We start from the raw sequence: 25993 nt of genomic DNA on the forward strand, positions 1-25993 counted from the left end.
CCCCAGCCTCAGCCCCAGCCTCCGAAAAAATGTAAAGCACAGTGACAAGAAAAAGAAAATGCTGAAAGGCCCCAAGAAAAGACGAGAGCGAAGCGAGGAAAACATTTGCACTGCCGCTCAGGCAGCGCCAGAGAAGGAAAACAAAAAACGGATACACGCAGCGGATCCAAAGTTTACTCAAGCAAACACAAAAACACACAAAAACGGAGCAAAGTCGTAGGCGTGGAAGGGTCTAAGGAGCAGGATCCGGCCGGGCCAGAAAGGAAGCGGATTGGTGGAGCGGAGCAGCAAAGTCAAGCGAAAATTAACTGGAACATTTCTCTGTGCCTGCTGCACAAGGGCACACTGTAGTCGTGGAATAATTAGCCAGTGGGAAGTGGTTCCGCTTCTCATAAGTTCAGGAGTAGTTCATCAGTATTCCGCTCAGGGATTTATTCTATAATTAAACATCACAAATACTTGCTGTTCCTCCGATCGTTGCCATGGCATAGCGATCCTTTATTAGATCTAATCAGGGACCATTCAATGTGGAATGTGAGGGGCAAACATTCATGGAAGAGATGCCTGGTTTAGTCCCAGAAGAGCGAGGATAGATGTACTATACCCTAGCCAGAGACGAGTGCATTCTAGTGTATTTTAATGGGAATGCTGTTAAATACATTCCCTAAGTTGTATGGGTTTTTCTCCACCCTATCGTGATCGCACATATCTCGCTGATCGACTGGGATCCGGGGGTCCACCATCAAGAGAAAAGCCATCGAAAGTATTGGAAGTTCTGTGTTGCATTGTATATTTCTGTATAATCAATTAGAGCTACTTATAGTTTAAACACAATTGCTTTGCTCATTGTTGCCTGATATATGTGTATATAGTATGTATCCATGGATGCAGATCCCAAAAACAACAAAATCCTGTAATGATAGTTACAAAGCGCAAAAATTGAGCAAATTACACAAAGCACTTGACTTTACACACCTATAAAATAAAACTAGTATACCATTACGCTTAGAGAATACAGACGGGGAAACGGGAGCAAACCATTTACAATATAGGGACACAGTTCTGAAGAAGAAGAAGCTGCCTTATTGGCTAGATAATACCGCGAGTAGAAAGCATGCCAGGCCACGGGGAGGGAGGATAACCGGGGAGGATAATAAATTATGTAAAACTTTACACGGTTCACAAATCTATACATTGCTACTTAACTTAAACGAACGACTTGGATAATTGTCACTTGTCATGCATATATATGTGTGTGTGTGTGTGTGTGTGTGTGTGTGCATATGCCATGGATGCTAATTCGTTGATGGTAGATGATTCTGCTGCTGGTGCTGCTGCTTGCCGTTGGCACCTGCGCTTCCGCTTCCGGTGCCATTGTCACGCTCCCTCTCCACTTTGTTCTCGCGCACCATCAGCAGCAGCTGGAGCATCATGAGGGCCTGCACCTTGTCCAGGGGGTCCATGAAGCCGCGCTGCAGCCACTTGGGTATGGTGGTGCGGGCATGGCTGAAGCCCAGCTTGTTGAGTATGTAGTCGACGCCGTAGGGCTCGATGGACTTGCCCGCCCAGGAGAGCAGGCGAACTGTGGGCTCCAGATGCCAGGTCTGGCACTCAAAGTGCCGCCAGTCGCGCACAAACGATTCCAGATCAAAGCTCGGCGGGGATGCCTCCAAGCCACTGGCTCCTGCGTTTGCCTGCTGCTGTGGCTGTGTGCCTCCGTCTTTGACATCGTTTGTGGAGCCCGCCGCCGTCGCCGTCGCCGTTGCCGTTGCCGTCGTTGTGGTCGTCGCCGATGATGATGATGCTGCGGTTGAGGCCGTGTTGGCCGTCGTGCTTGATGTCGCTGACACATTGGTCGTCGAGTTCGCTAGGTTCGTGTGGCTGCCCTGCAGGGGCTCCAGGCTGCTCTTGCTGGCGCTCATTTGCTTGCCCTGGGCAGTTAGGTTCGTGTTGGAAGAGCTCCGCTTCTCTTTGAGTATCTCGTCCGTCAGATACGGCTTCAGGTTGGTCTTCTGCGACAGATTGGGCGAGGCAGCCCTCGCCGATTGAGCTCCGATCTGGCGAAGAAAGAATCAATAAGATACCACTCCCATGGAATGTGCACCTCCAGGAAAGACTTACCACCTTCTCTTTCTCAGTCACATAGGAGGTGATGAGATCGTGCAGGAAGAAGAAGGCGTCCGCATCGACGGTCACAAAGATGTGGTCATCGAATTCGGTGATGAAGCTGCACAACACCTCTGGCTTGGTTTCTGCAAGAAAGAGTCGAGTTTCCAGAGATTCAGAGGGGATGCTGCCACTGTCTGTGCCGCTCTGCTTACCGCTTGGCTCAGGTGTGGTTGGTCCCTGTTTGTGCTCAGTCTTGAAATGCAGCTGCAGGCTGGGCAAGGCGAAGATTACCTCCCGATTGTGGTTGTGCTCCTGTGCCTTGGCGGAGCTGTTGCTCCCCGAGGCACGAGTTCGTTCAATCGAGTTGGATGCTATCTCCCGCTCGCACTCCATGATGGGGAAGCGGTCAACAGCTAAAAATGGAAGAGAATGAAAGTCATCAATCAGGGGGCAGTCAATCGGTCGGGGGCACTCACCATCAATCTCGCTGTTGGCAAACGCATAGTGGAACCACTCGTTGAGCGTCTTGAACTGTGGCGGGAAGATGATGTTGCGCGTGATGCGACTGACGATGGCCATCGAGTGGTTCTGCTGCTGCTGCACCTCCGTGCTCTGGCCCAGGCAGGAGGTGAGCGTCTGCGTGACCAGCACCTCGTGGGAGCCCGATTCCTCCATCTGTCGCGCCTCCGTGGCAAAGTTGATCGAGGGAGACCGCAGGCTAAACAGCGCCCATGACTTGGACTTGAAGTTGATGCCGTGGAAACAGGCCAGCGAGATGTTCTGTCCGCGCAGCTCCACTGTGCCGCCCAAGACGTTGCCGTGGCGGGGCAGACGGGTGACCAGGGAGGGCACCACCAGACCCACAGCCTGAGCCAGGGGTTTCTGCCAGTGGCGATGGTGTCGGGCATCCGTGTTGTCCCCAATCATCCCAGTCGGCACGCCCTGAGGCGGCGCCAGCTCTCCGTTGGGCTTCTTCTTGAACTGCTGCCGGCGCTTGATGCTGGCCGTGCGATCCTGGAGCCGGGGCTCGAGGCTGGAGAAGACCCGCTTGGAGGACTTGAACTGCTGCGTGAAGAACTCCTCCAGCTTGAAGTACATCTTCAGCATATCCGCAGTGGTCGACTTGGAGATCATGATCTGCAGCTGGTCCCAGCTGAGATCGCCGTGGATGAAGATCAGAGCCCGCGGCTGATCCTTGCCATGGGCGGGGGCTGCCGCTGCCTGGGAGGCGGTGCGCCACTCATCCTTCATGGCCGCGGAGAAGCTGCTGATGCGAGTCATCAGCACCGAGGTGCCCATGTAGTCCAGCCGCAGCTCCAGGGCCATGAAGCTCAGTCCCAGCGTATGGTAGGGCTCCATGCCGGCCTCCTCCTTGATGTGGAACCGCTTGTTGATCTTGTTCACCTCGAAACTGCCGCCAACGATGCCACCCTTGGCGTCCAGCGCGGAGCCGCCCAGGTAGATGCCCGCATACATGTTCTTGTAGCCGGTGCTGCCGATGGACAGGCGTCCGTCCGACTGAAAGTCCTTCGTCAGCCATACCACGTTGCCGCACACATTCCCGATGTTCATCTGGACATTCAGCTTCGTGAAGTTCACGGCGAACAGGACGAGCGTCTCCCAGGACGTGATCTGGTTCTTCTCGGAGGGAGGCGTACCCGAGGACTCGGCACTGGAGGATTTCCCTAGATTCTTCAGCTTGCGCACGGCCCCAAAGTGCCCCAACTGCTGCTGTTGCTGGGTCGGCTGGGCATCAAAGTCGAGTCGCATCTTATCCTTCGCCCGCCCTGCGTCTTCGCTGGGGGTGGGCGTGGCCGAGGCGCAGCCCGTGGGTGTCTCCGCTCCACCTGCGTTCGCCTGCTGCTGCTGCTGCTGTTGCTGCTGCTGGTGGACACTGAGATCGCCGAGGAAGAGGCGTCGCACGATGCGGCGCCTGTACCACGCCTTGGGGAAGGCCAGGATCTCCGTCAGCCGCCGCATGTCGTACTTGAAGCTGGCACTGCCAATGTCCACGATGGTGGAGAAGCGGATGACGGCGCGCGAGTGGTCCAGGCCTCGCTTCGAGCTGGGCAGCGGCTCGATGTAGACCTTGCGGCAGCGCGTGATGTGGAACTTGACGAACTCCACGTTGATGCTGAGGGAGTCCTTGCGCTCGCTGTCGCTCAAGGGCGAGAACTGGGTCTCCTTGGAGGTCTTCTTGCCGCCGTAGGGATGGAATATGAACACATTGAAGTCGGCCAGGCACCCGGTGACACTCAGCCCGCCCGTCGGCAGCTGCTCCGGATGCGTGTGGGTGCTGGAGTGGGTGCCAGAGCTCTCCTCCTCGGTGCTGCGCTTCGAGCTGAAGACAATGTCCAGGCTGGGAAGCTGCAGCATGCACTCCACGCGGGACACGGGCAGGCAGCTGAAGCGGAAAGTCGACGGCTGCATGTGGAAGTAGACGATGACATCCACAGGGAAGGAGGCATAAGTCACATAGTTGGCTGGCAGAATGTCCAGATTAACAGCCGCGTTGTGATTGGGCGTCTGGGGCACGCTGCTGGGCTGCCTCGCGGGGATCGGCTCCAGTGTCTGCTCGAGAAACTCGAGAATGTGCGGCGAGATGATGGTCTCCTCCGGTATGCTCTGCAGGGTCATCCAAGCGCAGAGTGTGGCCCGCTTGCTGCCTATCCGACGGGGTCCGTGCGGCGTGGATGTTGTCGATGGATCCGGCTGATGGTTTACCTGCTCCGCCAAGGTCTTGGACTGGTAGTGCAGCTTCACGTCCAGTCCGGGTATATGGAAGATGGTGAGATCCGCCAGCAGGGCGTTGGCATTGAAGCGCAGCTTGCTCTTATCACGCTGCCGTCTGGATGGCGTGGGACTGCCCCAGTCGTTGCCAATGCTGCGCTCCCTCTTGTGCGACTTGACGCTCGAGGCAGCCGCTCCAGCAGCTCCGGCAGCTCCTGCCGCCGCATACCCCTGACCCTGGCGCTCGTCTCCCGTGTCTTTGGTGTGCAGCACACACTTGCCAGAGTTCACCAGGACCTTTACGTCCAGCTCAAAGTCAATGTTCGGCTCGGCCTGCTTCTGGCCGTGCCCGTGCTTGCGTCGCATCTCCACGGATATCCCATCCACATCCATCTCGCTGGGCGTGCAGTCGCCGCGCCAGTCCAACTCGTTGTCCGCCGTCTCCGTGTCCGTGTCCGCATTGGGCAGCGACGTCTGGCGCATGGCCTCTGTGAAGGTTACCCTTCCCAGGGCATTGATTGCTCCTACTCCTGCCCCTGCTCCTCCACCGCCGGCCATCTTGAGGGAAGCACTGCGCGAGTGACAGGAAGCGGGGGTGCTCTGAAGGCTGGAGATCTCGTCGTTGGAGGCAATGGTGTCCAGTCTTCGGCCAGCATAGCTGTGGCTGCCATTGTCCAGCGATGGAGGCACTCCTCCCACTCCAGGAATCCCCACTCCTCCGCCAATGTACGAGTGCGAGCGACTGTAGTTCTTGAGGGATCTCCTCAGGGAGGGCCGCTTCCACTTCTGGATCATGTCGCGTCGGAAGTACTTGTAGCAGATGGCCTGCAGCTCCTGCAGCCGCCGCTCCTCGTGGGCCACCGTGTTGTGGGACGCGCCCAGCGTCCGCAGATCATTGATGATCTTCAGCTGCTCGGCCATCTCCTTCTCCATCATGAACGAGCGCTTCTTGGAGTCGATAGTGGGGTCGAATACGAAAGCGGGCAGGCTATCAAATTCCCCGCGACGACGCACGTACGTGTCTCGGCAGCTCTGATCTCCCTCGTCGCTGTCTGGGGACTCCATCTGCGTGTCCTCCTCCTCGAAGCCCGTCAGCATTGTCAGCGTGTGCCCCAAGGAACTCAGCTGCTTGCCGATGTTCACGTCCAAGTGGATGTCCACACCCTCCATTTGCCACTTGACGTTGAGCAGCCACTTGGCGTTCTCTCCCTTTTTCGCGGCTGTGGTCCGCGAGCAGACCTCGAAGGTGCCCTCGGACACCACGCACACGTTCATTATGGGCTCGCCGCTGGTGGGCTTCCAGTCATCCAGATTGGTCTCGAAATCGTCTGCAAACCGCAGGCACAGTCCCTGGAACTTTCCCTTGGACACCAGAGCTCCCGAATTGCAGGCCGAAATGATGGTGTTCTCCAGCGTGATGACAACAGCTCCCTTGGCATCAAAGTCCTGATACGAACGGGAGCCAAAGGACTAGAAAGAGTTGAATTAAATTGGGAAATTCCTGAAACAGACGGGAACATACCACAGTATTGACTTGCTTCAGGGGCAAGCATATGCCCATATCCTCGACAGTTAGCTGCAGGAAGAGGGTGGACAAGTTCGATCCTGCTATCTGTCCGAAGGCCACGCGATCGAAGACCTGCTGCTGCTGCTGGGCCGTCGCCTGGCTGTGCTCGTAGCAGAGATTGGCCCGCTTCTCGGCCCAGTACTCGTAGGCGTTCTTGTAGTTCAGCCACACCAATATGGCCTTGTCCACGGCTATCGGCTGGATGTAGACCAGGGGGCGCTTCAACGTGAGCAGGATCAGCTCCTTGTCTTCGTTGAGCAGCTCGTCCTGGAAGGCATTGCGCAGACCGATGGTCGTGTGGAAGAAGGCATATTGCTGGAATTCCGGCTCCGCCTCGTCAAAGATCACATTTCTTATGATCTGTCCCAGCGACAGATTGAAGTCAATGTGCGCCTTGAAGAACAGCTTCCGGTTGCTCATGTCGCCCAGATTCTTCACGCGATTCGACAGCTGCAGCTCCATGGTGCCCGTCTCGAAGCGCACCGCCGACGAGCAGGGCGTGGTGGCCGTCAGCTGAATCCTCTTCATCGATATGTTGATGGAGAAGAGGATCCTTTTCAGCGTTGATTCCTGCACGCTGGAACTGTCCCCGCTCTCCTCGGTCCACAACGGCACGGGCTTCTCCCCGCCGTACACCTTCTGCAGCACCTCGTTGATCTCGCGCATGAAAACCTTCTGCACAAACACCAAGTGGTTCAGCAAATCCGTGGTCAGGCAGCGCTCGAATTCCCCGATCTCCGCACTGGCATTCACATAGCCGCCCTGCCGGAGTACAATGCCCTCGGTGCTCTCCGCCTGATCCTGGCGATTGTCTGGAATGTACTCGGCCAACACGTGGACGGGCGGCAGCCCAATGCAGGCCTCCGACGGCAGATTCATTTCGTTCTTTAAAGGATTCTAATGTTATTCAGAGGAACGATTCAAGATCAGAGTTTTACTTACCTGAATCTTGGTGTTGAAGCTCAGCGTATGCGTGGGCAAGTCGATGACAAATTTCGCTCTCTGGCCCGTGACGCCCATGGAACTGACATGGTTCATCCGATACTGGGCCTGCAGCGAGGGCAGCAGCGCAGCGTTGATGGACAGGCTCTGGAGGAGTATATTGAACTGCATGACCAGCGGCTGGAGCAACCCGTTCTGGTGCTGAGCCGCCGTTGCCCCCGACCTCGATTGGGCCATGTGAGCGGCTCTTCGCGCCGCCAGCTGCGGCTGCTGTTGTGCTCCCCCGCCGCCGGAGACAGTGCGCTCTCTCATTTCGCTGGCCACACCGGCGCCACTGCTGGCACCGCCCGAGTTTCGGGCATGGAATGGAGACTCTGGTTCCTCGGCTGTAAAGGATCGCAGGGTGGAGCGACCGGAGTTGCGTTTTACTCTCAGCTCCTGGATGGTGGATGACAGCTGCTTGGAACTGCGCGTCATCATGCCGTGCAGGGCCACCGGATGCTGCGGGATGTCTATGTTCACAGCACCGATCGAGAGCAGGCCGCTGTTCTTGTCCTTGCCCCGCTTGGAGAGGCTCGAGTATAGCGTCTGGCTCTTGCCAACGGTAACCTTCACCACGGTTCTGCAATCGAAACAAGAGTTAGCCATGAAACAAAGAGAGGGGAAGACTTTAGCACACTTACTGCTGACTGGGGGCTACACCTTCCAGCAGCACAATCATGGCGCGTCCCACTTGTCCGGTGAGCGAGCATTCCAGGGACACGGGACGCGCCTTCTTTCGCCACGTGGCCGTGCTGTTCAGCGTGGTGATCTCCGATTCGAGCTTGAGCCCGGAGAGGGTGGCCAGCAGTCGGGTCTTGTGGATCTTGGCCACGCCAAAGACAATCAGACGAGTTCGCTCCTGGGACGGCCCATCGATGATCAGCATCTCGCGATGCTGCGGCAATGGGGTGGGGGCACTGGCCAAATCATCCTCGTCGTTGACAAACGCCGACGGCTTCTTGTGCTCATTGAGGGAGCTCCTCTGGACCACCGTCTTCGTCTCCGGCATCGTGCCGTACAACTCCAGCAGATGGTAGATGGTCTTCCAGCAGTTGGGCGTCTCCAGCAGGGGGGCCATCGATGACATGCCCTTGGTCAGAGTGTTCTGGTAGTCCCCGCTCATGCTGGTGGCACAGCCGCCGTTGAGCGAGGCCTTCGATTCGGTGGCCAGCTTGAGGATGTTCTGCTCGTGCAGCGACATGGTGGGACTGTCCCGCAGAGGCGACGAACTCGACTCATTGAGATTGGTGTAGCCCAGCTTGCCCTTCACCGACTTGCCCGTGGAACGCAGCTTCTGGGCGAAGCTCTGCGGACGATTCTTGGCGTTTGGCGACGGTGTTAGCTGTATGATGGGCGCCATGCCGCCCGGACGCGTTCTAGCCGCTGGCATTGTGGGCATCGTCTCGTTGAACTTGTCGTAACGCTCATCCGAATAGCTCTCGCCATGGCCAAACCGTTCAGAGACTGAATTGAAGCCCAAGATATCCGTGGGCTCCGACGCTGCAGGGGAAGAAGAACAACTTGTGAGGAACTGCTACAATTAATCCTATTTATTGTGCAGTCTTACCCAAACTACATTCATCCTTGGTCTGGCTCTTTTTGCTGAGCTCTGGGTGATCGTGGAACTCGTTCTGGGCATCCTTCACATTCTGATACATGTTGCAGATCTGATGGAGCAGCCGCAGCAGCGGCATGTTCACTTGCTGCGAAATGAACCTCACATTGAGGCTGAAATTGATCACAGTACTCGTGTGCTTCTTCAGCTGCCGCCGCGACATGTAAATGACGTTCTGTCGGGCCTGATCCACTGCCCCGTCAGACATTTTCAGCACCTCCAGCTCCACGCCCACGCGCTCGCACAGGAACAGGGGAGTGTCCATCATAATCGAGGCCCTCCCATTCGACTTCTTGTTCAGTTTTGCCGGCTTCTGGGCTGGGTTCTTCTTGTCGCCCGCCTCGCTCACGACAATGTCCACGCGAATGGAATCGAAAGTGCCGATTAGCGAGAGATTTGTGCCGAAATTCTCCAGCGAGGAGATGTCTGCATTCGAGAACTTGTTGATCATCTGCTGGGGCATCACGCCCAGGCAAGTGAGCAACGGCTCGAAGATTAAATGAGCATCCAACAGCTTGATCGAGTCCTGCATGATGCCACTGCGCGTGTGGGTGTGTCCAGGAATCTTCGGGGGAGCAGGACGAGCATGCTCTTTCTCGGCAAAATGCTCTTTCTTCTTGTTGTCCTGCTGCTTGGCCATCCAGAAGTACAGATCCTCCTTATGGCTCTCGGCGCCCTGCCAGAACTTGTTGACCGAATTGGTGGAGCTGAGAGAACCCTCCTGGAGGGCACCGTACTCTGCAGAGGATATCTTTCAGAAAGCATTCCCTTGGAAGGTGTTCTTTGATACATACCAAATTCTGGCACCTGCTTCTCCACCAGCCCCGAGATAATGGGCAGCATTTGTATGCTGGAACGAGATGAATTGCCATGTGAATAATTCGAGGCTTTGCTGTGCACTTTGTTCAGCCTAAAGCGTAGAGCAATGCAGGGTGCGGGGATGCAAAGATGCAGAGAAGAGCAAATGACAAGCATGAGAAGCAACTGGAAAAGATGAAACTTACCCACGACGCGGGTTATGGATGTTCGGGGATGTGGAGGTCGAACGCTGGGAGGCAGCTCCATGCTGACCTCCCGCTTCGTGGCTGTACGAGAGTCCGCCGTACTGATTGTTTTCTATGGATATGGAGGATACAGGGAACTTGTGAGTAATAATTCGGCACACTCTTCTGGTATTTTTTTCACTTTTGCGTTGAAAGGTTGTACAGTAAACGAAGGATTAAGAGAGAACACATACATATATAACCTACATATATACGATTATAACCCCATTGGACCAAAACACCATCAGCGATATCGCATTACCATACAGTGTATATGTATTACGTATATAGGTGCACCAGCTCATACATTTTCTGAGAGAGCTCCAAGTAATAGGACTACAGCTCAGGGAGATTTCAGCTCCGCAATGTTCGAAATGTATATAAATCTGTGTGCAGACCGGTTCCCAAACAATTTAGAAGAGGAATATTATGATACTTTTTCAACGAAAGATCCAAAGATGGTCGAAGTACGATAGGGCCCTGTTTTTGTGAAAACGATTTTAAGATTTTATACACAGATCACAATTAGCGAGACTTTATTAGTCGCTTGGTTTTATCTCGATCTTTTCAGAGCTCGTTAGCAAACTTTTAGCGAGACCTGTCATTGCTCGCGGATTTGTCTCGTTTGTTTTACGTTAGTTGCGTTTTACAATCGTGTTTTGGTCCGCCGAGAAGTTCCGTTTAATGTACAACACATTTAGTTATAAATTTAGTTCTATGTAGAGGATAGATTATAGCCAGAAAGGATAGAATAGTATAGTTTGTATTGTAGTACTAGTATAATGCATCGAGTATATGCAAAAGCATCAAACTGTATGAAGTGTGAACACTTAAAGCATTTGACGACATATGTGTGTGGGTGTGTGCGAGAAGGGGAGTGTAGAAAGAGAGAGACACGGAAGTGGGGAAACAGAAGGGAAAACAGTGGAAAACTGTGGGTAGTAAAAAGCTAAAAAAAAAGGATATATAGACAGACAGAGAGAGAATATAGAACACACATTCAACAAAAACGTGCAGAAAGAGAGGAAATTGGAAATAGGAAATAGGAAACAGGAAAGAGAATAGAGAACTATACATATAACTAGGTTAAGAGGAGAGAGAGAGTAAACCAGAGGGAGAGAGCGTTAATCAAAAAAATACCAATGTGAGTTCGATGATGCTGTGTTTGCCCAAGTAATAAAGCATTCTCACTCTCTTCCGGATTCTCGCCGACGCCCGCATAGGCGCCCATTTCAACATCACCTTCGCACTCATCGTTCTCCGCCTCCTCCTCGTTCTGCGGAAACGAGAATGTCACATTGATGGGACGTGCCAGCTTATTCTTGTACTGATGCTCGAAGAGTATGGGATTGTACAGTGTGTTCTTCCACTGACGACTCAGCACAATGATGCCCTACAAAGGAATCGTCGGTTTATAAAGATATATTCTTCTTCCGATTGAGAGCGGCTCACCTGTCGTAGAGTAATCAGATGCGGTACGTCCGCCTGCTTGAAGATCGGCTCAATCCGTTGCACGCCCTCGTCCAGAACCAGTTTCTGCATGATGTAGCACAGCTGGCAGCTGGGATCCTCTTGCAGCGTTTTCGACAGCAGCGTATAGTTGTTGGCATAGCGACTCTACAAAAGAAAAGTTGAAGATTCAGCACTCCCCGGTGTTCGTTTGTCGACCTCACCTTCTTGATCTTGGGATTCCGTTGGATCTTCTCATTGTCCAAGGCCTCCGCCATGAGACAGGCGGCCACCGCCGTCTGCCGCGTGTGCAGCGCCTTCAGAAGGGCCACCACTTTGATGGCCAGCCGATTGCTTGGATTCATCCAGGCAGTGATGGCTGGCGAGGCAGTGCTCAGCAGGTTCCAGTCGAGGCGCGTCAGATCGATCTTTCGGGTGATGGGCACGCAGGGCGGCGCCGCAAAGTTCAGCCACACGGCTTTCAGTTCGATCACACATGAAGAGGTCTTGTCGGTTTCCTTGACGTTTGAAAGCACCTTGTCGTAGGCATCCTTGGAGTTGCTGCCACCGGCAGCCCCGTTCTTCGGAGCACCCTGATTGCCTGTCGCCGTGGGCCCCTTCTCGACATCCTCGTCTGGAGGTTTGGGTGTGGATTTCCTCTGGTCAGCCCCAGAGGTAGAGTTCTCGCTGTCCTGGCCGTGGTGGAACTTCTCTTTGGGGGTCTTTGGAGTGGGTGGCTTTTTGGTGATCATACGCCAGGCGGCCTCCGCCTTGGAAGTGGCACCAGCATCCGAGGAAGGTGCTGCCGCTCCTCCCTCGTTGCCTGCCCCACCGTGACCCACAAGATCGTTGAGGTTGAAGCCACCGCTGGCGGACACACCCTCGCCTCCTGCGCCCGCCATCTCGGCCAGCTCTTCCTTGCTGTTCTCGGACTTTTCAAAGTGCGAGCGCTTCACGATCTTCACGCCCACGCCCTCCAGGCCACACTCGAACATGATGTAGCCGATGCTCTCGATGCCCGTGCTCTCGGGCATCTTCAGGCACTCGAACAGCACCTTGCTCTTGTGCTCCGGAATGGCAGTGACGATGATGGGTGAGTCCTGGGCACACGACTGGCCCTCCGTCTTCAGGCGTCGCAGCTGTGCATGCGCTCGTCCAATATCCAGGGTAATGACGAGCTCCTCCAACTGCTTTTCCGATGTCTCTATGAGAATGGGCTCCCCCTGGACATTGTCGGGTCGGGTCTGGGAGGAAAGGTGCGCCAGTAGGGCACGCGTTCCCTTCATAATCCCGCCCTTCTTGTGGCTATTGCCCGACTGCACCGTCTGCTGGATGTACACGTTGTGCATGGAGGCACGCGTCGTCTTGCCCAAATGGAACTTGGTGGAGATCCCCTCCATGTAGAAAGTCAGCAGCGAGACGCAGCTGAGATCCTGTCAAGCAAATGAAAAGCGTTTGTGTGTAATTGTGTTTTCGATTCGAGAGCGCGAACTCTTACCTGGACATTGTCCAGAGCTGCCACGGATATCACCTCCTCCACAATGGAGGATTGCAGCATCGTGATGCTGACTTTTGGCAGCACAATCAGCCCCTGCGTCTTCGTCGAGATGCTCTCCTCGTAGACATCGCTGAGGAACGAGTCCCCGGGCCCCTGCAGATGGCGCTCAGTGGTGGATCGCTTCGAGTTGGAGTGCACCTGCGACCAGTAGCTCAGGCTCTGGTCTCTCTTCAGTATATTGTCGTTGTTCACCTTGGCAATGCACGACGTGTGAATGAAGTTGACGACTGAGAGCAGGTGCATCGACTGTATGGTGGGTATGGCAGCCTCTACCATCCTGAAAATAATATTTCCTTCATTAATCGTAATCGTATGGGCGAGTAAATCTACATAAGTCATAGCTAGTGGCACAGAGAATGCAACTTCATGCAGAGGATGGAAATGTGATTCTTTCGGCTGTTTCTATGCAGTAATATTTTCGCTTACTAGCTTAACAGAAACTGTTTCAAACATATGTACGAGTATACACAAATTACCAAGTAGGCGTTGCAATTCTCAGTAATATAAATAAATTTAGGTTTCATAAAAAGAAAATGATTCTGATGCGGATATGTTTACTATATTTGATATTTCCCTTATTACTACACGCGTATCCCATGGTGAGTGTCCATCCCATCTTTGGAGAGATTCCCCCACAAACTCAGTCCCTTGGACACCACAGGCGCAACATGCCGACCCGCACAACTATCCTGATCTTACAGATGGCCTAACCGATGGCGATGTTCAGGCTGCTCTGGAAGATCTGTCGCTAGAAGACCTGACCTCGCTGGACCATCTATTGGATGAGCACAGCCATCACGATGAAGATCCCAATTCAGGCTCGGACTCGGACGGTGAGTGTTTGCAAATGAGATTACGATTTTATCACCAGTTGGAGGGCTTTCAAAGCAAGCAAGTCAAGGAAACCAGTTCAGTGAAGCTAAGGGCACGGATGAGCAGGTCTTTGAGGATCTGCTGGCATCGGAGGATCACTTCGATGATGGCTGCAAGGACGAGGATGAGGAGAAAAAGCCCAACAATCTCTGCACGGAGCGACCGCCTGTTCCAAAATTCACACGCTCCACCACGAAAACTGCTGCGACCACCTGCGAGCCCCCAGATACAACATCAGGGCTCCCCTACAAGAAAACTTCCAGCAAGAAAACGCCAGACTACGACAATATGGGGGCCCCCTTCGGCATGTCCAAGTGCCTGAAGACGAAGCAAATGAAGTGCAAGCCCAAGCCAACGATCAAGAGCGATGAAGAATGCGAAGCAGACGACTTTGAGTGCCTGAGGAGATTCCGCGAAAGAGATTCCGCCAAAGTGTTCAAGCAGTCACCACTGGACTACGACGAGGAAAACTCTGATGACTCCTCGGTTTACGTTCCAGCCAATGAGCTGGCCAGAATCGGGCAACTGGACGAGGAGACTCTCATTCACTCTCTGGATCGAGAACCAATGGAAGATCGGGTCAAGCAGAGCGGGTGGAAACCACTTGCCGACGAGCAGGAGGAGAGGGCTAAATTGGAGCGTACAGAAACGTACGAGCGCCATCATCTCTCTCGAATGGCACACCGAGAGCGAAAGTATGCCAAAGCCCAGGAGCAGAAGCAGATCCCATACGATCCCATGGATGAGAGGCCACAGCTCAGTGCTGCCGACAGGTTGGCAGCATAATGACATCAATCACCGACAATCTATACACACACGATTCCGCGTCCGTTGTTTCCGTTTCGTTGTTAATCTTGCAGCTTCCTTGCCAGCAATGAGCGCGATCCGATGCGCTTCCTCGCCCAGATGGAGGACGGGAACATCGATAGCCAGAACGATCATCGGGAGGATCGCAGCCAGAACGAGAATCTAACCCTAGAAAAGCTCACAGAGGAACAGGGACAGGATCCCAATGAATATCTCGATTTCAGGCGAATGAAGCGAGAGAACAAGCAAACGGACGATGCCCCTGACGTGAGTTTTAAATCTATACATACACCATACATTGGGATTGATTCCCTCTTCAGAACTCTAAGGAGACCTATTTGAAACAGCTAATGGACAGCTTCCCACGCGATCAGGACGGTCAGAGCAATGACGACTTGGAGGCTCTGCAGGAATCGGTTTCGGCTCATTTGCGCGTTAAGCGATGTTGAGTTTTTTTTTGTTTTAAACTTGAAGCCTAATTGTTGTTATCACGATAATTATAATTGTAGTTGTATTTTTTACCCCATAAATTGATAAAGAAGAAAGTTTGTTTGTTTGTCTACTCGTGAATCGTTTTTCTGTATGAATGATTGATGACTTCTTTTATATACCCCTCTGTAGAACATATACGAACCTTTGCAATCCCTCCAGCAGAAGCGGCGTGAGGAAGATATTTAGTTGCCCCTTCAGCCTCGCCACCACAGATGTGCAGGCAGCTCCACCTTCCGACTGAAGACTCATGAACTCCCCGTCATCAAAGCCATTCGTGGTCTTGTCCGCTTCCTCTTCCTTCAGCAGAACACTGGGATCCCAGGGATGGGATTTAGGTCCGCCCATGAATGTGGCCGAACTGTTGCTCCCCGTGGCGTTCTCGTACCGGGGCACCACCTTGATCTCACGCCAGCACGAATACAGATCGAAATGGGGCAACATTTTGCTGCCAATGTAGGTTAGACCTCCATCTTCGTTCTCGCTGAAGAGCGGCGTGGAGAAGACGTCCGGCCCCAGGGGAAAGGAGCAGGCGTTCCAATTGAAGCACTTGACTTGTGACAAATGATTCTGATAGCTGGCCATCAGCAGCGGGGAGTCAATGATGGGTCGGTTGACCTGCTGATGAAGATTCACCAGAGCCACATCCTCCTGCGACGACATGGCGGAGATAAAGGAGTTGGACGACAGCGATGGAGTGCCCGACGAGGAGCCTCGAGAGTCCGCCTGTGTGGAGCAGTGGAGAAGAGCGCGTAAAGATTACTAAAGGAGTTCGCTTCGTGGCTCATCTACAACTAAATAGCCAGAAGTCAGACAGTGGCGCAAGCAGAATTGTGGAAAGAAAAGTTCGTGTAAGGTTGCGAGAAACTTATCTTAGGTCTAGATAGGATCAGGACTAGATTAGAAAACCAATTGAAGCATGCACTAAGAATCTCTGACAAACAGCATGCAAGTGTCCATCTCCTGAATCGTAAATTTAGAAAATCGTTTACCAAATCAATACACATCTTCAGATACATCGAGATTTTGTGGCTCTACTTTCTAAGAGGTTTTTCTTTTTTTTTGTTTTTGTTCGTTTGGAAACTAAGAACTACTCACATCATGAATAAAATGTCGGTACTCAGGTCGTGATGAGATATTTGTTATTTGTTTTCTTATTGGTGTGGCAAGACCGTGAATGCGTCTCGCGTCTTCGTTCTGGATGAGTTTAGTATTTGTTTTTGTTTTCGGTTTCGGTTTTAATTTGTTTTGTTTGGTTTGTTAATTAGTTTGATTTAAGATGAAGATCGAGGAGTTTTAAGGAGAGGAATAGAATTTAGGTGGGGTTACAGATTTATGGAGCGGTTTCTCAATGTTCGCTTCACAGAATACATACGTACGTACATGGAATGTCAACCGAACATTGAGAAAACGTCACTTAAGAGTTATATACCACCCCTGTTCCACTAGAAGGGGACACATTCGATGAATGACTTTGATTCGCTGTAAAAAAGTGACTCGATACATTCGACACCCGAACAATGAAATCTTTCCGATCAGAAACTAGAATAATATCGTTCAAAGTAGTTTATTCGAGATCTGGTACTTTAACGAATAAATTCTTAAAATGTATCGGTTTATCGATCGGTAAGAAATAGTATCTGCTCCATCACGAATTTTTAGATGAATATTGTTCGAAATGTTTAACTTTTTATAGAAAAAGTAAAACTTTTGTTGGAAATATAGTACTAATTTGAACCAAAATCATCTACGAATGGCCAGTGTTCTGCTAATGGAACTGTGGTAATAGATATATTTATAATAGTACTAATAGATATTTAAATAGTTAAGATAGATCAGAAGCTTAAAGAAGCTCAAAGCATGCACTGGACACAGTTTTTCAGAATCTCTTATGCCGCTTTCTTTTGCCGAGTGAGATTTTTGGAGAGATGGTGACAGAGACTGTGAGATAGATATAGACTTGGCTTCAAAAGCAGCAAAGCGAAACGCGTTTCGTGTATACGTATACATATACATATAGTTCATGAATAAATCTCCCTAACATAGGTATATAAAGCGCATAAACGCTCTTTAGTTTTACCAGTTCTGTGGTGCTTTGCGGCCGCTTGGGCAGTGTCTTGTTGCCCTCGGGGGCATGGATCTCCAGATCGCTGCGATATGTGGGTAGAGTGTGGCTGCCATTCTCGTTTTGAGCACCAATGCTGCGCAAAAAGAGAGGGAAAGGTATTACATTCACGTTTCAGAAAGGAGTAATGCTCGTAATAATCAACCTCAAATCGGAAGAGAAACGCTTTCTTCCAGAGAGCACCACTGATCCGCTGTTGGCACTGTTCCGCTGCTTCATGGATCCACGCTGCGACATCACATTCGATATGTCCTCTTCGGCGGAGAAGAACATCTCCGAGGGATTCTCCGATGTCAAAGAGATGGTACGCTGTACCTCTCGAGGCAGCTGCTCGCCCAGAGCCTGACAATGAAGAGCAATGTCCGCAATCTCAAACTCCAAGGGATGCGAATGCGGTGCCGAGTGCGACATCTCATCGGGCATCTGCAGGGGAACCAAACCGTTTTTTTAGTTTACACATGTATCTGTTTCTGAAGGATTAGCCTACCTCATGCTCATCATCCAACGCCTCGCCCGTCAGTCGCGAGTCCGAGATGCTTGTCTTAGGCGGCGACACTCGCAATCTGTTCGAATCGGAGCCGCGTCGTTTAGTATTTACACCTGCATCGCCTGCAGCTGCTTCATGCTGCTGCAGTTGCTGTAGCTTCTTGGAGGGGCTATCCAGCAGGCGAGAATAGGGCACTTCCACGGAGGTCTGACGCGTGCAAGGATACCGCTTGCTCCGCCTCTCGAGGGTGTTGGGGGAGCCAATGCTCTCCCGTGACTTGTGGCGGCTGCTGAGCTCTGGTTTCTCCACAGCGGCGCTGGAACAGCCTCCGATCTTGAACTTTGTGCCGTCTGGCAAGGAGCAGTGCTCAGCTTTCTTGAGGCTTCCGCCATTCCGCAAATCCCCCCCGGCGGGCCTGTACAGTCGACCCTTGCCGTTGAAATCGGCCGCGTCGTACAGTGAGACACAGTGCAGGCTATAGGGTGGCGTGTGGAACACCAGTTGTCCTTGGTGGAGTATGCTCTCGCCGAAACCAAAGTCCTTGTTGTTATTGATGATGCTGTTGGGAGGAGGAAATCATTCTCTGGCTCAGACTTTCGATCTTCAATGGACACTCACAAGTAACGCGCTATGTTGTAATTATCATGGATATCCTGTGCCGTGGGCTTGAAAAACTTCTGGCCATTCCGATTGCTGCCAAAGAAGACGCAGCCTCCGATGCAGCCACAGCGTGAGATCTCTGTGCTGGAGGACAAGGCACTGCCATTGTTGGACCACAAGAACCACAGACGCTTGAACTTGGCGTCGTGTTCGCGCAGGAAGCTGCAAGGGAAAAAAAGCATTGAAAATATGGACATTTCGTGTACATTTTCCACTCACTTGTGCTGCACCAAATGCAGCTCATGGTCGGGTATGGGCAGTGCCGAGGCTCCCTCTAGCAGTATGGGTCCCAGGGAGGTGCATCCCACTTCCACCCAATTCTCCGAGAGATCTGCCGTCTCCGGGGTCCGTTTGGCCTGTGGCTCCGAGAAGCTATCGCGCAGGCGGCGCGTGGCCTCATCCCGTGAATCGCGTCGCGACTGAGAGAACGAATTGGAGCTCCTTTTCCCGGCTTTAGTGTGCGGCGGAGCATGATCCTGCGACTTTAGAGAGTCCTGGTCGGCACGACGCAACTTGCCCGACCGATTGCTGCCCGTGGTGTTGGTGTTGTACGATGGCGTGGTGGCATGCAGCATGAACAAACGCAGCAGAATGGAGGGCAGCAGACCGGAGATCCCCGACTTGACCCTCTGGCCGTGCAGGTTGCAGTTGGCCAGGCGAATGGGCGATATCCAGGCATGCAATGCTGTGCCGCTCTCTATCAGATAGACATCCACGGCATCCACCGACACCCGCGTCATCTTGTACTTGATGTCCTCCGAGGAGGGACACTTGTACTTCTTCTCCTCCTTGGTTTGGGGACACAGATTGCTAGGCACTCCGTGATGGCAATTCCGCACCGTTTTCGGTGACTTGAGGCAGTTCTCGGGGTCGATAGCGAGCAGGATGAGCGTCTCCAGCCCCGTCACAACGTTCACGAGCTGCGGAAGCGTTAGTTTCCCCGTCAGCTTGCCCAGCTGCACTTCCACCAGCCAGGAATATTCGAGTGTGTCCTCGTCCAGGGCGCAACCCTCGTTGCTGAACATCGCATGACCACGCACCTGAACGGCCGAGAGCAGCAGGTGTCCCTGGTTGATGTGCTGCTCCCGCTGCGGCCGCTGGATGCTGTCGGAGGCCAGCAGATAGGAGGGGCTTACGAGCACCTGGAGCGTTGTCTCGTGGTAGCGTTTGTTCATCTCGAAGCCGAAACGCTCGATCAGCACCACCGGACAGGGGGGATCATCCTCGTTGCAGTTCTTCATCACATGGGCCTGAATGTCGTGCACAATCACGGAGACCATCACCTCCAGCGGTCGGTAGAGACGCGGGTCGAAGGGTTTGCGTTTCTCCTCGGGCACTTGCACCTCTGAGATGGACTTGTTGGCAAGCTCCTTCTCCTTGGCCAGCAGCTGGTCCTTGGGATTGAGTGCTGGGGGCTCCTTGAGATTCACATTCGACTGCTCCATGTCCGTGAAGCTTTGATCCTCGCCGAAAATGTTCTCCTTTAGGCTGATAAAGTTGCGCAGCACATTCCCGTAGGCCATCAGCACAGAGCTGCCGATCTCCAGTTCCACGGTTACATGATCCGCTGCCAGGGTCCCCGGATCGAATTTGCTAAACTGCTCCGGAGGCTGTTGCCAGCTGCTGACTGGGGACTTTCGCACCTTTGGTATGCGCATGGGACTGAGGAGTATCTCCTCCTTCTCGGGCGTCGTGATGTCCGCCTGTGGATCAGGTCCCAGCGGGGGCACCGGATGGTAAACGTACTGGATAGACAGCGCCAGGATGGGCACGGCCCAGCAGTCGATCCATCCAGCCGAGCGCTGGCAGATCTTGCGCCACTTTTTCGTGTAGAGCTCCGGCCGGCGGCAGAGCTTGCCCTCGCGGGTCAACAGTCTTGCATTCTCGTCTATGGCTAAAACTATGGGACGCACCGAGGAGACCTCGGGCACGTACAGGCTCAGGTCGAGGCCCTCGCCGTGGATCCAGAACTTCAGCGTCACCGTCTTGGGCAGGAAATCGTCAAAGGGCAGAGCGAAGCTCATCTCGAACACATCGCCGCAGAAGGCCAGATGGTTGTTCTCCTGATTGGCGCTGCTGCAGTCGATCCAGTTGTACTCGTTGCACAGCATCAGGATCTCGAACTCGTGCAGACGGATATTAAAATTGCACGTGTACGGCACAAAGCTGAGGATATCCGGCCGTGCCTTGTTCGCCCAGTCTTCGATGAGGTCCTGGAAGAAGCACTTGTGCTTGTACACAATAAAAGCGCTCGTCTTGCAGCCGGCCAGGGACACGCTCCAATCTTGCGGTGCATTCCATTTGGTGGGATAATGGATGCGCACCTTGTACTCCAAAGACTCGAACTCCGCGAGACTCCGATACTGCAGCGAGGTGGTGGCCTCCACATGAAAGAGCTGTCCCTGGATCTTGGATGTATATCCGTCGGGTAGCGTAATCCAGGGGATGGTCACCTCCACGTAGGAGGCCGGACCCACAGTGATGTGCATGGCATTCGTCTCCTTTTCCTTCGAGAAGAGTATGTCGATGGTGGCCTCGTTGAGGACACACAGCGTCACATCGAACGACTGATAGCTGCGCAGCTCGCCCGGCTGCGGTGTGGGTGTGACCTCCCCCTCCTTCCAATCGGAGGGATAGAAGTACTTGTACAGATGATCCCGCTGTCGGTCGGCCCAGGGGCCGTAGCTGAAGTCTGTGCCCTTGAGGCAGTGGGCATTGATGCCCCAAACAGGCGGCGACGGCTCCACCACATCGCCATTGGGCAGCACAATCTGCACGGGTTGTTCGGGCACCACGCCCGGCTCATCCATGTAGAAATAGAGATCCATTTGGTTGGACATCATCACCACGAAGCCCTCGCCCATGTACCGCGGCGGCTCGTCAATCAGTCCCGTGTACTTGGGACTTGGACAGAAGAGCACCTTGGCATTCTCCACCTTGGCCTTTACGAAATGCATGAAATGATCAAGACGACACACAGCCGGCTTGGTGCTGTACGTGCAGTGGGCCTCCTCCACGGATATGGACAGTGTGGTGGGCGTCAGGCGATTGCCAAACACAAAGCGACCCGAACAGATGTCGATCTTGATGACTGGTATGAGGTCCCGCCACGTGGTGGCCTGCATGGCCTCCGAGTTCTTAACGCTGTTCACCCGCTGGCTCTGCCGTGCATTCTCCAGATTCATGTTGTGCTCCTTCAGTTTATTCCGCTCCTCGTTGCTCAGCAAATCCGTGGGTATCAGCAGCGACGGCTCCAGCCCAAAGGTCTTCTCCAGCTTATCGTACAGATCCGATCGATTGTAGATGTGCAGTTCGTAGCCATTCAACTGAACGGACAAACGGGTATCCGAATGCGAGAGATCTAATTGGGGAAAAGCAGAATGAAACAGATCTGTCTTCGAGGTTAACTTCTCTCTTACCCTCGGACACGTCCTTGGGCACATAGGAACGCCACCAGCGGAATATGAAGTATCCGTCCTGCGCCCGCACCGTGTAGTCGTAGGTGATGTACACAAAGTCGCGGAACATGATCTTCCCCGCCAGCGGATTCAGCGACACTGATCCGATCTTGAAGTATGCCCCCTTGATGAACCACCGATTGGCTATCTTCGTGATGAGCATCCCGATCACCCGATGGTTGTAGAACGTGATGTACGTCACCCAGGTGATGGTCGTCAGCAGCGAACACAGCAGCCATATCTAAAGTTAAAGATCAAAAGAACAGAAGCTTAATTAAAGAAGGGTAAGAGGTTGATATTCGCTGAATTGTTTCATGCTGAATAATTGGCACCTTTCATAATATTATGAGCTTGAGCCGAAGAAAGATACTCCCAAACTTTTTCATTAGCTCATTTTTCTAGATATTAATACCATGGTAAATTTGGCCACGCACAATTGCGTGATAGGGTTTAAAAAAAGAGGTGGTAAAATAAGTTATACGGCCCCTTTATACCGAAGACTTTCTATATACCTCTTGCTAGTACAAATTGCGCGGCTTGCATTCCGCTATTAAGGGGGATGTTCTCTGATTTTGTATCTTTTACAATAATCTTAGAACTATTTCCTTCGCTTTCAAGCGATACTCGCTTTCTCTCTCTCCTCCGCTCACCTCCGCCAGATGTCGCACACTGGACGAGGAAGAGACACCCGCGGACAGAAACAGGGATCGTTAATAAATCGTTACTATTATAAGAAAACTAATAGACAAATTCGAAATTTGTTGTGCTTGTTCGAAAGTGATACTTAAAATTTTACTTAACAGAAAGTCGTTCAAATACATTTATGTCTTCGAGGGCTACAATCAATTATCAATTATCAGGTTCGGGGGAGCAAGGGGAGAAGACATTGCCATACTCTTGAAAGCTTTGGGCCATTCAAAATGTAAAAACTAAACCAACAGATCGGCCAGACATTTCAGCTCAAGTTAACGCTCAGAGCAACAGCATTTCCGTATTACATGTACGGGGGCATCGGTGTAAATGGTGCCCCTAAATTCATTCTCGTGGGAGTCATCGATGATGGTGCAGCCATTGGCATTCTCGTAGTTCCAGTGCTGGCCCGCCAGTCCAAAGTTGTTCAAGTAGTAGAGTTCCGGGGCGGCTGGTGCGTGGTGTGCCCGTCCCGTGTACGGATTCACAAAGTCCACCCAGTAGTTGGCCTCGGCAAGGCGAATGGATTCGCTGATTGCCAGGTCGAGGAAGGCCTTGATGGCGAGGTCCACGTCGCAGCTGAACTTCAGGCTGATGGCGGTGAAGTCCATGGAGTCCCTGAATCCCTGATATCCCTCGCAGTTGCGATAGAAGATGGACTTCAGGTAGGAGTTCAGCAGCTTGGGCATCTGCTGCACCGTCAACTCAAAGTCTCCGCACTGACGCCGCACGTTGTGCAACATCACTTCGTCGCTCTCCTGCGGGAACATCAGATCCAGGCTGTTGGGGTCGTGGTGGGCCGGCGCCACCATTTCCGGGAAAAAGAACATTTGGGGAGAATGAAGTGACGCGAAATTGCGACGACATGGGCCCATTTTCTCCACCTCCGATAGCTCAATCTCCCGCGGATCGTCCAGCACAAAGGTGGGCTCTGGTACGATGCTCTTGCTGCTGGCCAAGCGGCAAACATTCGTCGAAGACTTGCTGCTGCACACAGCGCGAGCCAGCATCCCCTGGCAGTGCACAGCACAGCCCACGAGGACCCTCAGTGGCATTACGACTCACGATGATTTCAGCAAACAAAGAAAAGCTTAACGAAGGAGACAACAAAACAACAAAAATGTAGCCGCGTATTTCGATTAAACGCAGCTCGTAATTTACAAGGGGGACTTCGGCGTTCGTTCTATCGCTTGTGTCGTGTTTTTTGTTTTTTACGTTCGAAATATACGTTTTTGGTTTGCAAACAAGATACTATTGCTAAGAAATAATTTTGACGAATCGGACGTGTTGAGTTTTAGAACTGAGATTTTTCCAACTTTTTTGAGCCCTTTGACAGTGTTTAGGCTGGAGCTGGAAGGGCAGATGTGATTTTGCATTTCATTTGTTTATAGGAAGTGTTTCATATGTGAATGGAGTATACAAATCTATATACTGTATGCATTAACTTTTTCGCTCCATAAAAACTCGTCTTTAATGGGATATCTCACCAGGCACTGTCTCCTCGTAGAGATAGAAACTCCTGTAGATTCTGTGAAATGGATCAGGAAATATCGGAACCCAACCTATGTGAGTGCTCCTGCTCTATGCATAGAAGGAAATCTCAACATTTGGGTCGGAAAAACCAGTTCCTTTGAGAGGATTTGGCATACAGGTTTCTTCGAAAGGAATGTGTCCGTTTGTTAATGGAAAATTTGTACAGTGAACCAAACGAACGTCCACTAGTGGAACGGAACAAAAGCTTCAGAAAGATATATGGAAAAGTCAGGCCCTAGTTTCCATAGGGACAGTCATTGACTATGTATTTGGACATACCACTCCATTTATATTTTAGACAAATATAGACATTGGTATTGTGCTAATGTACAAAGGAAACTAAATATTTTCTTGGTTTTATAGTTATAGAAAAATATCATGAGAGGGCGTAAAGTGTAGGAAATAACAATAACTACATATGTATGTACATGCTGAATGACTTATCAGCGAGCAACGACTGGGTTCTGGGTCTTCTGGGTTCTGTAGAGCCAGTGGGATAGTAGGAGCAGGGAGCAGCAGGAACTGTGTGTGTGTGTCAATGACCAAATCACAATGATTGATAAGCCCATTCGCCGGGGCACAAAGTGAGAGCTCCAACGGCAACAGGGACTGCGACTGCGGCGGGGAATGGGCCTCTGGAAGTGCGACTGTGACTCTGACGGGGAATGAGACTATTAAACGGCAGCAATCAGTCCATTAGCCGTGCAGATAAAGCCATTCGTCGGTTGAATCATGTACCCATACCATCGTATATTAATCAGATTACATACATATGTATATAAGAATATAGTATATATATTATATTCAGGTGTGTGATTGTGTGTGTCTGCACTACGACCTAATTGAGATGTACATATACATATGTATGTACTGGTATAGTTCCCTCGCTCTGTCTGTGAGTGATACCACCTTGTCCTGTTCAGTATTGGAGCTATCATATGCCTCTCCAGTCACAGCCTGCATGCTGGAATCATCATCCAAACAACTCTCAAATTCAGGCACACACGTCCATATACTTTATTATACATAATTCGTATTCCATACCATTCGTGCATCCAAATTCATGTCATTGAAGGCAACGTTGTGGGTGTTGTTCCAGGTGCCGACTTCCAGAAATCCCAGTGGGAAGACATCGTCGCTTGTTTCCTCCGCTTCCATGTTGACGGTGTGTGTGTGTGTGGGTGTGTGCGTGGATGGATCGAATGACTGCCTTTGTCGTTGTGTTGTTGCTGTTGTTGTTGTTAATGGAATTTTGCACTTATCGCTATTGATTGCTCATCATCATTGTTGCACATTATCGATTCACACTATACATATACACACTTATACACAACATCATATCATATTTGGTGGCTACTATAACCTTAATGGTGTGCTGCAGTGCCGCTCATTTGATATTAAATTAAATTTATTATTTCTACGGGGGGGCACGCATACACAAACACACAAACACACAAACACGCATATATACTGTTCGATTTTTCCCACTTTGTATTTGTATTGGAGGTCGTCGTCGCAAGTGTCTCAAATTTTCCTTCGACTTTTTCGTGCACTTTCATTGAATCAGCGGTGTTGCCGTTACGGTTAGGATGTGTTTTAACTACTTAGATCACGTTTTAAACTATATTTAGTAACAAATGGCTAGCTATTTAGCGCCAAAGTAATATAAAATTATTTCGCTCAAACGAAAACACTCCCATCTCGTCGCGCTTCTTCTTCTTTTTGAAACAGCTGTTCGCTATCGATAATACCGATACCGAAATATACCGCCTTATTTTAAAATATACCGATGGAAGAACAACCAAACAATAAAGAT

At 51.8% G+C, this 25993-nt stretch overlaps 2 protein-coding genes across 11 annotated transcripts; one reads left to right on the forward strand and one right to left on the reverse strand.

The window, feature by feature from the left end:
* Positions 1-764: 764 nt before the first annotated feature.
* Positions 765-25936, reverse strand: tweek (transmembrane protein KIAA1109 homolog tweek). Of its 8 annotated transcripts, none has more exons than XM_033379920.1 (23): positions 25222-25936; positions 21916-22195; positions 18716-21857; positions 18455-18658; positions 17837-18395; positions 17495-17772; positions 17305-17425; positions 16323-16421; positions 15370-15950; positions 12996-13332; positions 11722-12930; positions 11501-11665; positions 11240-11441; positions 10010-10121; positions 9800-9855; positions 8958-9743; positions 8032-8890; positions 7349-7970; positions 6362-7291; positions 2586-6309; positions 2322-2522; positions 2122-2252; positions 765-2057 (listed from the first exon to the last, which is right to left on the reverse strand). In XM_033379920.1, the coding sequence occupies exons 1-23, from the start codon at positions 25333-25335 to the stop codon at positions 1296-1298; spliced, it is 15474 nt and encodes a 5157-aa protein (XP_033235811.1). In that variant the 5' UTR covers positions 25336-25936; the 3' UTR covers positions 765-1295. The 8 variants fall into 8 exon arrangements, with proteins under 8 accessions (XP_033235811.1, XP_033235809.1, XP_033235810.1 ...); XM_033379918.1 differs by having other exon boundaries at positions 9800-9915; XM_033379919.1 differs by having other exon boundaries at positions 11189-11441.
* Positions 13503-15276, forward strand: LOC6903276 (uncharacterized). 3 transcript variants are annotated; one of them, XM_033379921.1, is made up of 5 exons: positions 13503-13654; positions 13717-13888; positions 13948-14701; positions 14789-15002; positions 15083-15276. In XM_033379921.1, the coding sequence occupies exons 1-5, from the start codon at positions 13589-13591 to the stop codon at positions 15182-15184; spliced, it is 1308 nt and encodes a 435-aa protein (XP_033235812.1). In that variant the 5' UTR covers positions 13503-13588; the 3' UTR covers positions 15185-15276. The 3 variants fall into 3 exon arrangements, with proteins under 3 accessions (XP_033235812.1, XP_002132975.2, XP_015036487.1); XM_002132939.3 differs by having other exon boundaries at positions 13504-13654; positions 15056-15276; XM_015181001.2 differs by lacking the exon at positions 13503-13654 and having other exon boundaries at positions 13747-13888; positions 13944-14701; positions 15056-15276.
* Positions 25937-25993: the final 57 nt, after the last annotated feature.

This window comes from Drosophila pseudoobscura, chromosome 4, assembly GCF_009870125.1.
Source record: "Drosophila pseudoobscura strain MV-25-SWS-2005 chromosome 4, UCI_Dpse_MV25, whole genome shotgun sequence".
In the NCBI taxonomy this organism is placed as follows: Eukaryota; Metazoa; Arthropoda; class Insecta; order Diptera; family Drosophilidae; genus Drosophila; species Drosophila pseudoobscura.

What these genes read in the sequence shown, in the direction of transcription:
- LOC6903276 (XM_002132939.3), top strand. Translation starts at nt 13,589, where the DNA reads ATGATTCTGATGCGGATATGTTTACTATATTTGATATTTCCCTTATTA. An exon ending in TTCAGGCTCGGACTCGGACG is followed by an intron (nt 13,889 to 13,947) that starts GTGAGTGTTTGC and finishes TTTCAAAGCAAG; the next exon opens with CAAGTCAAGGAAACCAGTTC. An exon ending in CAGCTCAGTGCTGCCGACAG is followed by an intron (nt 14,702 to 14,788) that starts GTTGGCAGCATA and finishes TTAATCTTGCAG; the next exon opens with CTTCCTTGCCAGCAATGAGC.
- tweek (XM_033379915.1), bottom strand. Translation starts at nt 25,335, where the DNA reads ATGGAAGCGGAGGAAACAAGCGACGATGTCTTCCCACTGGGATTTCTG. An exon ending in CGTTTCTCTTCCGATTTGAG is followed by an intron (nt 17,426 to 17,494) that starts GTTGATTATTAC and finishes CTTTTTGCGCAG; the next exon opens with CATTGGTGCTCAAAACGAGA. An exon ending in CTGCTGGAGGGATTGCAAAG is followed by an intron (nt 13,333 to 15,369) that starts GTTCGTATATGT and finishes TATTATTTTCAG; the next exon opens with GATGGTAGAGGCTGCCATAC.